General features: G+C 41.9%; 1 protein-coding gene across 1 annotated transcript; it reads right to left on the bottom strand.

Moving 5' to 3' along the window:
- Nucleotides 1-1,155: 1,155 nt before the first annotated feature.
- On the bottom strand, nt 1,156-10,622 carry GEM (GTP binding protein overexpressed in skeletal muscle). The gene is made up of 5 exons (XM_045007778.1): nt 10,483-10,622; nt 8,254-8,592; nt 4,678-4,754; nt 3,962-4,166; nt 1,156-2,343 (listed from the first exon to the last, which is right to left on the bottom strand). Exons 2-5 carry the CDS (start codon nt 8,582-8,584, stop codon nt 2,066-2,068), a joined length of 891 nt encoding a protein of 296 aa, XP_044863713.1. The 5' UTR covers nt 8,585-8,592; nt 10,483-10,622; the 3' UTR covers nt 1,156-2,065.
- Nucleotides 10,623-12,771: the final 2,149 nt, after the last annotated feature.

Below are 12,771 nucleotides of genomic sequence, written 5' to 3'. Positions count from 1 at the left end.
GTCAAGGGTGATCTAGAAGAAAAAACTTAGTCCTGTCATGAGTGCAGGGGACTGGACTAGATGACCTCTCGAGTTCCCTTCCAGTCCTATGATTCTATGATTAAATTGTATCCAGGCCATGCAATAAACATTCATTTCAAAATTACCCTTCCTTTGAATTCATAGAATCACATGGTGCTCATGTCACTGCTGTGTTCCGAATACCGAATTATATTATTTCAGGCAAATTGCTAGGCAATGTACTCTAGAGCAGAAGTACTCTATTCCTTGGGAAATATGAATTCTGCACAGTTGTTTGCTCACTCCCTGATGGGCAGTACTAAACCTGGAGGCCATGTACATCCACTCTGTATCCCGCCTGCCCCATCAATGTTTCATCCTACCTAGTCTGTCAGTATAGGTGGTGGTGTTCAAACACTCAGCAAGCTGACTCCAGTCAGAGCTGAATCAGGCCTTTTGTAAACAAATCCTGTACAGTGCAGGATGTGGAGTTCACTTCTGTGCGTCTGTCTATCTAGGTAATTATATTGCACCCATCTTTGTGGTACCTGAGCTACTAGGGTGGCCATTTGGCTCATCATCGTTATCAGTTTGCATGTTAGAACTGCTGCACATCTGCCCTGACCTTGGAGTTATGCACCCAAAATCTCTGAATATCCCAATCCAGAGTGGGTCTCTGGGTTAACAACACCCTTGTTTCAAATACTACTTTAGGAATAGGACACTGGACTGAGATTTTCCCGGTCTACCACCCAGTGACATGCTTTGTGACCTTGAGCCAGGTATTTCACTTCTCTGCCTCTGTTTCCCCATCTGTAAAATGGGAATAATGATGCTTATCTTTCTTTATAGAGTGCTTTGAGATCTATGAAAAAAATATACTCTATAAGAATGAACTATTATTATCTTTATCACCACAGTGCCACTCTGGGTATAAGGACTATTGTGCATTAAGAGCATTTTAAGATATCTTGGGTATTTTTGCTTTGTGATTCTAAATTGCTAAATAGTCTGTAATCAGCAATACCTGTTATGTATCTTCAGTGTACACATACACACAACACACAACACACAAGAAGCTTTCCCAACAATCAAAATCTTTTCTTTAACTTCCAATAAAATCTTTGAGATTTCATGGTGGGACTCAAAGGCAGTTAAATATTTTGTTTGTTTTATTACAAGGCATGTAAATAAAAACTTGCATAATCTGAAAAAGATATTAGCTAGAAAACAGTATTAAAGTGTTTTTCTTGAGAAACCTGACAATAAATACATTTTCACCCCCAATACTAAAAATGCTTATTGCTTTGCAATGAAATAAATACAGCACAGCTCCTTCATACACAAGTCTGGGTACAAAAAGTCCATGTGGTTTCTTATAAAAGATCAGGTGGTTTTACAATTTGGCATCTCTCACAAGATGCATTTTGCATTTTAATCTGATTTTTTTGTTGTTGTTGACAGTCCTACAGTATGAAAGTCAGAGGGGAGATATCGTTTGGCTAGAAATATTTTTTCCATTAAATATTACATTTTCAAAAGTAAGAGATGTATATGTTCATGGGTGTTAGCCCTGGAAACAAGACAGTGACTCAGTGACTATTCTAGAGAAATGCAGATTTTGGGTGCTTAAGAAAATCAGACCAACTATTTGGCAACGGATCTGTTCCCAGTGAGTTTATCATTTCTCTGTACATTTTTCCAAAAATAATAATGAGAAGGTGCAATTCATTCACCAGATCATGAGTGTTTAGGTTCTTACACTATTATCCAAAGGCAGCAAGAGAAACAAGAAGTAAATTTAAAAACACACCCTGCTTAACTTTAGGATGTTCTGGTGTATAAGAGAAAGCTTTTTAAAAAACTACTGAAAAAATATTAAGAAAGGCTTTTGTTTTCCATGCATTGTGCTGTGCTTATTACCAGCACATTTTGTCACAATCACAACTGTGAATCCAAGTCAAAAATGTTTTTCTTGTAGTCCAATCTAATATAGATTGATTATTGTTCACATTGTAGTTAAATAATGTCCACAGAAGAGAACATCTGTCATAATCCAAACTTCTTAAAGTACTGATAGGTCGTGGCAAGACTTGGACTTAAGTTTGAAGGCCATATTCTTGTTGTTCTTGGCAACTATTTTGCCCCAGAATCGCCTGGCTTTCTTAGGAATGCTCTCTCTCCTCTTCTGATATGCCAGCCTCCTCTCGTTCTTTTCCTTGCTGTCCCTTCTTAGCCGGACTTGCCGCACAATTCCTTCAAACAGTTCCTTCACGTTGTGCTGGACAGCTGCGGAGGTCTCGATGAACTTACAGTCAAACACAACAGCACAAGCGCGGCCCTCTGTAGAATTGTAAGGGATCTATGTCAGTAGGCATAGCATTCAGATAGTGCACGTTCCCTAAGCAAAAGGGAGAAGGGCAAAGCTGCTAAACACAGTGCCATGCACAGTACAGAATGTGAGCTATCTGTAAATGCCCTAAATAGAGTCACTTGTACTTCAGGGAAATCTCAGTGACTCATGTTCAGAGGCAATGAGGTTACCATTATTGAGAGCAATATATTGCTTGATCCATTTACAGTCATATTTTCAAAATACAACTTTTAAGATTGCGGGCATAATTTTGCCTATGCCAAAACTCAGATTTCTACGTTCACACTTAGGGTACGTCTACACTGCAATAGAAACCCTCAGCCCTGGGTCTCAGAGCCCGGGTCAGCTGACTCAGGCTCATGGGGCTTGGGCTGTATAGGTATAAAATTGCTGTATAGACTTTCAGGCTCGGGATGGAGCTTAAACCCTCCCCCTTGCCCAGGCTCCCGCAAGCCCTAACATCACATTGCAATTGTATAGCCCTGCAGCCTGAGCCTCAGTCAGCTGACCCAGGCCAGCCATGGCTGTGCCATGGGTCTTTTATCACGGTGTAGACATACCCTGAATGGGCAAGTTCCTACCTACCTGATTTGTATGTGTAAATATAGGCCTGATTCTACCCTCATTGAAGTCAATGATAAAACTTGCAACTAACAGCGAAAGGAGTAAGACTGGGCCCACAGATTGCACACACAAATTGTAGTCTTCGAACAGCAAAAACTTTAGGGTGAACAGCAACATGTACAAAAAATTAAGTATTAGCTAAATTATGCCCATAATTTTAGAAGCCACTTTGAAATGGTGGCCCTTATCTTTTATATTTGAACCTAAACTAACTCTAATGATCTTCTTCTTCTACATGGATACCAGCATGCTCTGATACTCCCCTCCCACTCCAAACACATCAGGTGGTTGACTCATGGAGTGCTTAAAATGAAACCCAGCTTCCTGCCTTCACTCGAGGCAAAGTGCCTTTAACAGCCAGCACTAGGAAGAATGTGAAAATGAAAATAAGAAGCCTAGTAATACTACTGAGCTCTTGTGTTCTACTGCTATACGTCTCCCAGTGAGAAGTTTTCGTGTATGGCCAGTGTGACGGGGCCAGAATGCAGGGTAAAGTCCAGATCAGCTTTCCATTCCCCTTGCATGGGGACCTGGGAAAAGGTCTATCGGAGGGGCTTCTTGGAAGACAGATGAGATGGTGAATACCTTTGAAAAGGTCAAGCTCTACAGTCAATGGTCATGGGACTGGGTTGAAAACTAAGCTGGGGGGAGTTTCTCATCTGTTTCAGGTAACACTGTTTTATTGTGTTGTTGTAGACACTGCACATCCAACACTCACGGCTAAGTTTCCAGGGCGAGACTCCATCCATCTCCCATTAAAGTCAACGAGAGTCTTTTAATTCACATTTATGGGAGCTGAATCAGGCCCTTAAACTTGAGATTTTGGGGTTGAGGTTTTTTATTTGTTTTTTTGCTATTGAACCATTCCACCCATCGTGACATCAGTGGGAATTCTGCAAGCAGATCTAGGACAGTATATGGCTCTTAAAGTTAGAAAGTGGTTGTCATGGTAATTTTCCATACCTGACACAGAGACTTCACGGCACCTGACGAGATCGCTTTTGTTGCCCACTAAAATAATGGGAATATCTTCTGTCTGGCGTGCCCTGCGGAGCTGTATTCTTAGTTCAGAGGCTTTCTCAAAGCTCGCTCGGTCTGTGATGGAGTAGACAATCAAGTATGCATCTCCTACTTGCATGCAGTGATCTTGGATCCATTCTTCTTCACTCTGATAAAATAAAATAGATACAGCCAGCATTAACAAGAGCCTGGCTTTCTTAACTGGAAGCCCAACTTAGCGTTTACAGAAAAAATGTAATATTACGCAACCCAAATTCAACCCTGGGGTCACTTTGCTGGGTATGGTTCTGATCACAGTTACACCAGTATCAAACCAAAGGAACATGGATATACACCAGCACAAATCTGGGCAAAAATTGGCCAAAAGGCTTCATTACCTTGTGCTTACTTATGCCCAGGTCAACTTTAGCTCTGATCATGTTTCCAGCATTTTTGTTTTTAACAATAAATCAGACAAAGAAATTTCTTTGCCATTTACAACCTTTCATGGAGGAGCTTGGACATTTTTAAAGACCCCAGGCTTTCACTGACTATAGAATTATGGATAACACCTCCTTACTTGGTCAACAAATGCATGTTCCTAGCAAAGCTATAGTATTACCTCTCATTCATACTTAATTTCCCTTTGGCACTTGAATAGAATGAATGGAATGGAATACCTTATTTTCCCACATGTCAAGCAGTATAATGGTTGCGCTTTCACCATCTACCATCAAGGTCCGTTCATATGTATCTTCTGGAATAAAAATCCACAATGTTAGCAATACATCCCTTCCTCTTGTTATATATGTAGCAATAAAGAAAAATAGCCATATACATATAATTTGTTCCAAGTTTGAATTCAATGAACCCAGTTCACTGTTGGTGCGAGTCCATTGATTTCAGTGGAGTTGTATCCATTTCCACGAGCAGTGCATGTGGCCCTATGTCTCTTTACTGTTTTTTTCTTAGTTTTCATGGTAAATGAACGAGACTGAAAGATTTTGGAACTAGGGTTCATTATTTTGGCTGAAAAGCTCTTTATCCTATGTGGGGCAGGGGTAGGCCGGGGGAGGGAGAAGAGGAATATAACCAGTGAAAGAAAGAAATCAGATGCTGAACATTTGACCCCCCTGGGAGCAGCTGACAGACGTACAGACTCCAGCAAGGCTTAGTAATGGAAAATATTTGTTTTCACTCTAGCAGGGACCCTTTCCGGGTGAACTCTGAGCCGTTCAGCCACCGAGCAGCCCTAGCAATGGGCAGCGGTGTGTGAGGCAAAGGTTGTTGGGCTCTATAAATCTGTAATTGATGCTGCTATTGCAATACAGATCTGTGAACTGTCCCTAGTTCCCCTGGCTTTATTCTGTCCCACGTTAGCGCTTCTCACTTACTGGTCGCCTATGAACATTAAAGAGGTGATGAAGCATTTCACAGCAGTTTGGTAGGATGTGGCAGAACCTGCCTAACCCTGGGTAGGGACCTGCAACATTCATATCTGGATTTCAAACTGCACCCGGTTCAGAGGTATTTAGATCTGAGATCAGCGCCGAGCCATCATAGAGATCAAGGGCCACTGTGAAATTTGGATTCCATTCCCCTTCCCTTTCACTCCCTTGAAGTTTGGGGTGTTTGAATGCATGTTTTAGGTTTGGGCCCATCTCTAGTCTTGTGTAACTGCTAGCATAATAAAATCCAGTGTCAGGGCAGACAGCTTCTGAACAGCTTACATTCATCACCATGCTGTTCAGAGCACCTATCCAAACCACTCTGATGGAGGATATTACTTATTTTAAATAAAGGCGCTTGCCTCATAAGCTCTGACTGTGCTTTTGTGAAGTGATCTTTCCCCAAGTCCTAATCTTGGATTCTCTTGGAAGCCGGAAAACAGTGAGTCCATGGAGTAGAATGAGCCAAGGGGCACTAAAGAATAGCCAAATGGTTTTTTTTTAATCAGTTCTGCCACAGAAACTTTAAAATGGGAAACTCTTTGTAAACAAAAGGGCACTGGGCTGACACAGCTGGCCACCTGGAGGTGGATGGCCCTAAAAGGAAAACACTAACCAAGAGGAGCAATTTCACTTCTAGCCCAGTAGGTTCTCCTTTGTGCTTGTGCCTCAGATTAATCCTAGGCAAACGTCTGAGTCCAGCAGAGCTGAACAGAGTGCAGGCTGTAGGAGGCATAAAGCTCCCCTTCACACTCCCCCTCATTTTGAGGCTGCTCTGTGGAGGACTGGGCCTCTGGAGTAAGTTTAGAGCAGCTTGAAGGCTGCTCTACCTTACCCTGGCTTCTGGCAGCTCCCAGTGTTTGGAACAACAGCATAGGAGCATCCCACCCATGTGCCCTACATCAGCAGCAGGGAGATAGCACAACACAGGCACTGCTACACTGATTCTACACTAACTGGAGGCTCCCTTTGACCTGGGGTGATCCTCTGAATTTTGGTCACACCTGCTGTAAGGACACATGCTGCCAACAGTGCAGCACAAAGCACCAACACCCAACAGAAGATCTGGTCCATCATATACCATAAGGCAGCTGTGCAAAATTCCACTTCCTTGGCACAAGTAACATTTTTCAGATAAGTAAAATATTATCATTGGGTTGGGGATTATTTCCCCCCTATCCTCACATGTGAAGGTGGGTGACTAGGCGTGGTGCCTGGGCTAGTAGATTGTCAGGGCAGTTTTGCAAGTCTGCAAGAAAGAAGAGTGGAAGTGACCATAAGCTTGTACTGTGCTGTACTTTGTGCTGCTGGAGAGCAGGCTAGATAGCTGCTAGAAGGCCCTTCCTGTGCAAATGAGGTCCAGCATGATTACAGGACTACTCAGTGGAAGATGAAAACAAAACACGCCTGATTCACTGATCCGTGTCCAGTGCATCAAAGGGGTCCTCAAGTTCCCCTCAGGGCCCCAAGATTTATATTTCCAGCTTGTGGTCATGCACAAGCAGGCTTTGGACCCTGTCATTCCAGGCCGTGTTAAGTGGTAAATCGTTCCTAGCCCGGCACAGAAAGGGAGAAGAACATAAGGTGCCCTCCCTTCTGGCCGCCACTGAACCATTGCATAGGAGCCAGGCACATTCATGTCCCTGGTGCTCCTTGAACACAAAGACTGCTCTGGTGCTGCATGTTTGCTAGACATCCCAAAGAGACAGGGCGACAAGGGGTAGTGGAGGGATGGGGCCATCTGCGCTGGTCAGTGAAAGTGAGCTAACCAGAGTGGGAGCAACCCCAGCCCTTTCTCCAAAGCGTGGGCGTATCCACATCTTCAGAGCTGCAAGACTTCCTGCTACAACACAGCTCCTCCCCAATGGTATCCCACACACAAAACATGGCCCATGGCTCAATGCCACTGTTTAGCCTTAATTGATCCTTGGGAATAGCGAAAATACAAGTCCCCTCGCTCTAAGGCAGAGGTGCATAGTAAAAGAAAGATGCCTAGCAAAAAACTGAAGACCATGTCAGCCTTCTCTTTTTCCCCAAATTAACTGGGGAGCAGGATTTTTTCCTCACACTACTGAGGCGCCATTGTCTGCTCTTCCCTTGTGGGCAGTGGGGGATCTGGGCCATGCAGGTGATATGAAATGCTGATGAGAAGAACCCAAATAGCTTATATTGAGGCAATTTATTTGCATACAAATTTGGTGAGATTACTTAATGACCAGCAAGTATTTTGTTGCTACCTGTAAAGCAGGGCAGGGATTTTTATTTTTATACCCTTATCTCTTGCTGATATGTAACTCTTAACTATTTCTTTAAAATCCCAAATGATTTTAGGCAGAGATTTCTCATAGCATCACAAGGCTGGCAGTGCAGTTTACAGGCCAGGCTATTACCTCACACCAGGGTAAAGCAGGAGTTGATCCACTGGAGCTTGCATTTACACCAGGGTGAAACTGGTATAAGATCTGATTCAGGCCTTCTATGTAATGTATTTACAGCACAGTCAAGAATTAATCAGATTCCAACCACCCTTTTTAAAAAGAAAGGGCTCAGAAGCTGTACTGTTCTCCTTTGTCTGTATTTCAGCCGATTTAGACCTTTGTCAGTGAGTATCTTTTTTCATAGCCCCCGATTTTTGAGACAGATGCATGTGCTGGAATCAGCTTTGAAAATAAGGGCCAAGTGTGCATTACCTCCGTCTCAGGCACTCCAGATTAAATGACCTTACTAATTTTCTGTGTCTTATTGCTGATGACTATTGACAAGAAAGGCTTTGAGTAAACATAAGCAATGCAGAATATAATGACCTACCTCCTAGCACATCACAGTCACTGTCCATGCTGTCATGTACGCCTGCAAAGATATTGGCCAAGGTAGATTTCCCCACTCCATGCTCCCCAATCATTACCACCCGGTAGTAGGTATTTCCGGACTCGGAGGAAATGACTGAATCAGAAGACTCTGATGACCAACTCCTTCGGTAATAATCATCAGGGTTCATAGTGTATCTCTTGCGCACGTGGTACTCATGGGGGTTTTTGTGGACGGTCAGGTGCCTTCCATCAGCAGGGATGCTCCAGCGTTGCTGCTGTGCGTGCAGTGCGCTGCTGCTGTGACGCATGGTGACGTTATTCAAAGTCATGGCTTTCCCTAGGAAAAATAGTGAAGTCGCAAAGGTTACGCACCAGGAATTTGAAATGGGCTCCATTTTTAAAAAAAAAACATTGATAAGGTATATCCTTTGCAACTGCAAATGCCTAGTGCACAGACAAAAGAAGAGAAGAACCTGCCTCTTTCATTTGCCTTTAACATTTCTAATTAGCAAACCATAGTCATGGCTTTAGGATTCAGTTGAAATCAGCATTAAATACTAAGCCCTATCTTTGTCTCCCCCTAGTTGTGAATATTAGGCACAGCCTTGCTTTGGGGATGGTGCGGAGCTGAACTGCCCCAAAGGGAGCAGTAGGAGGCAGAATGCCTTTCATAGCAACCTATCACATGGGGGACCGTGCCCACCACTGTGTCCTTTCAGAGAAGGCATAATTCCCGGTGTGCTGGGCCCTGCCCATTCTGGGGCACTGTGCACCTCTAAGCGGGTGCAGAGGGAGAAATACAGAGACTGCAATTGTGCCTGTCCCTTACACAGACCATGCAATGGAGTGAAGGTTCCTTGCACCCTCTCCCATCACTGCATACCCATGTAAAGTCCAGCAGAATCTGCTGGGGGTTTGTTAAACAAGAAATTGTTCTTTGCCTGCAAAGTATCATGCTTAGTTTCAACTGACAGTTGACTCTGTTGTGAGAACAACAAACATTATACTCTGCACATTTAGATAATTTCCTCTGGTGGAAAAAGAACCACATCAACAAGTCTTGCGATAATGGGGTTTTTTTGCACTCAGTTTACCAGTGTGAAAAAAAGGAGCAACTCCATTGCACACAATGGAATTAAGCTGGTATCAAAGGGGTGTAAGAGAGAGCAGAATGCGGTCCGATGGGATCCCAGAGTATGTACCTGATCGCACCACTAGAGGAGATATCACTGGGAGAAAATAGCTCATAAATTTACAGTTTTGAAATCAACAAATGAATTGGCCGAGGAGCAGCTAGTCAGGTTAGCTCCTCTTGTCTAAACATGGCTTTTAATTACATTTGGCTTTTGAATATATTTTGCCTTGGTTGGAGGCAGAATGTAATGATGTCATTCCTAGTGGTCCACAGCTACCATTTTTAGGAAAGTTACTTTGATGCTCTCCAGTTCCCAAGGTGACAGTTATTTATACATTTTGCTTTTTTAGGCTTAAGTCTGATGGCTCTCAGTTCTCTTCTGCATATTAACAAAGAGAGCATCTGCTATTAAAACATCCGGGGCCACTTTCAAACTTTATTCCTCATTGTGTTTGCAAAAAGTGCAGCATCTCATCAAATCGCACACTAGCAATTATTTTTTCTAACTCAAGCAACCCTTGAAAACTTTTTAGAGCAGGTACAGAGCAGGTTATAAAACAAATGTGCTGAAAAACAGCAAACTGTATCTATAATTTGAATATCAGCCTTTACCAAGCATATTGCCCCTTTTCTACAACTTGTGACCTATGCCATTTTCTATCTGTAATTACAGCATTTGTTGCAAAATCAGTTCATCTGTATTCCATAGAGTCACATAAACTTTTTGCTAGCAAGAAATGTTTTTAGCTGGAGACCAGGCACCAAACAAACACTGCTTCACAAACAAAATTAAATATTTTAACTTTCAAGCATATATTTTTCTGTCATTCCCCTGTCAAGAAGACAGAATGAGAAATGTTAACTTTGATTTGGCTAAATAATAAACACTCTACATTAGCAGTGCTTCCTTAAGAGATTTCCACTGTTTAATAAACTAAACAAGACAATGTCTTATAACTTACTGTAGTGCATTCAATTCCAAATTCAAACTATATTTCACATTACATATTTCATTTATCTACTTAGTTCTATCATTTCTCTTCACTAAAGTAATACATTCAAACTAATACTTTTCAGCCAGCACCACCTTACTTTTTACAGTCTCTTCCACCAGTCAGCTCCTTTTGCCTTACTGTCTATTTCTTGCAGTGGAGTGTGATATATTGAACTGGTCTGCTGGAGTAAATCCTCTTCTCTTCAGTGGCTGCCTCTCTAATTCTTTCTCTGCAAACGTGGTTTATATTAGTCCATCTGATCAGAGACAGGGCTTTTCCGTTACGTCATTGGCCTGGTCACACAACAGCCAGCCCCCGGCTGGGAGGAAGCAGGCATGCAGAAGAGCAAAAGCTTACAGACAGTAACACTAATAAAATTACTTACTTGAAGTCATATGATTTTTTTCTTCATTAATAATGCCAGTAAACCTTTTGCCTTCTTACAAAGTGGAAAAATATAATAAATTCTCATCTCTTTCAGCTTTGCACTCAAGTGCTCTTGAAATCAGTGATGTCTGAAGAATTGCTTGTGCTTTTCTAATGTCCCAAGTGCTACAAATATATTTCATTATTTAACTATAAAATAGAAGGGACTCCATTCTGGAATACCTCATCTCCTACATGTAATCATAGATCAATAATTTGTAAATACCTGAAAATTAGCGATTTTGTCCTATTTTTCAGTATCAGAATGACTAATACAAAAGAGCCCATTTTTCATTTTCTTTAAAATCTACAAGTCACTGAACCGTTTGCTCAGACTCACTGCATTGCTTTTTGGATGCACAGATTCCTATTCAACGCAGTGTTACTTCAGTTTGATGCTAATGTAATTCCACTGGTATGAAAGGTGTTACACTCGCATGAAATTGGAGTAGCACAATGCTGCATAGTTTTAGAAAACCTGAAACTATATTGTACGTTTTACAAAAGAGGGGCTTGATCCTTAGATCTTTACTCTTTCAAGCCTCCTTAACTGCAAGGAGTTTTGCCAGAGAAAGCACTGCATTATCACACTCCTAGCCTGATACTTTTAAGGCTAGATGGAAAATTTTTATTCATTCTACTGATAAAGACTGGGAAAATTCCCTTACCAAAGTGTATAAGGTCTCCAGGTGTTATATAAAGTCATATCAAATTTTTACTAATAAAGCACTATAGAAATCTGAACAGACACAGTTAATCCATTTCTGAACATTGACACTGATGTCTTTGTGGGCATGATTCACTGCTGTAAATCAGGATTAACTCTGTTTCAGGTAATGACCTAGTAATATTGCTAAGAAAAGATGGAATTTACAAAACTCTTCAACAGAAACTTGTTAATTTTTTTTTGGGCAGGGAGTCTTTCCATGCTCGTTCTCCAACATACGAAGACAAGAACATTCTCCAAAATAATATTCTCCTATAAAGTCAATGGGAGTCACTCAAACCTGGCAAGGGGATAATTGGAGAAGAAGCAGAATATGTTCTTACTTTCACCTGCCCATGTCTCCGAATGCAAAACTGATTGCATGACAAACACTGAACTTCATCAGAACTCTGAGTACTAGCTAGCTTTTCTGGATGACTGAATCACCAGCCAGCCCTGTGTTTGAATACTGGGATTAAGCATCAATGAGCAGCATGCACCATAAGAAACAGCCTTTTATTTGATCTATTGGCCATATGGAACTGCTATGAATACTGAACTGTACAGCACTGCAAAGTCCTATCATGCAGAATTGACTATTCTCTTGTTAGAGGAAGAACTGCGTGCCCCACAGGCCGTGCTCAGAGGTGACGTTACAGAAAGGGCACATGGTTCTTTGGCTGGCTATGCATTTGGCTTCACTTTTCATCTTGCTAGTGGTTGTGGAACTACCCAGAGGTCACGCAGCTGACTAGGTGCCTGGACTGCCCTGTTCTGTAGCACATGTTCATTTGGCCCCTTTTTTATTGTAGTTCGTAGTTCTAAATGTGAAAACAATCTTTCTCCGCCACAGCAAATGGAAAGATTTATGGCCAGACTGATCAGGCAGAGTCAGAGGCTATGAAGGTTTCACTGGAAAATTGTAAGTAGATAATACTGGAAAGCACAGACAGTAGCGCTGTATCTAGCAAATAAACCCAGAGTCAGTCAAGCACTTAGAGATCATTAAGGTTTGTGTTAGACCCAATGTGTTCAATAATTCTTCATAATATTCAAGGGCCTTTTTAGGGTAGAAGAAGAAAATACAGCTCTATAGTAACCACATAGAACAGCTCTTCCATAAAACTGTCTGTAAGGACCACCCTGGCCTGGTATGTGGTGCTGGTATTTGTGAAACTTGCACGCATGTTTTTCCTTTTGTTTTTTTCTCTTAGGAGCCTTTTAATCACTTTTTCTGATGTGACACTTAACCCC

The sequence above is a fragment of the Mauremys mutica genome, chromosome 2 (genome assembly GCF_020497125.1).
Source record: "Mauremys mutica isolate MM-2020 ecotype Southern chromosome 2, ASM2049712v1, whole genome shotgun sequence".
NCBI classification, from domain to species: domain Eukaryota; kingdom Metazoa; phylum Chordata; order Testudines; family Geoemydidae; genus Mauremys; species Mauremys mutica.
Note: the sequence above shows the minus strand (reverse complement) of the source record. Positions and strands in the feature narration are given on the sequence as shown.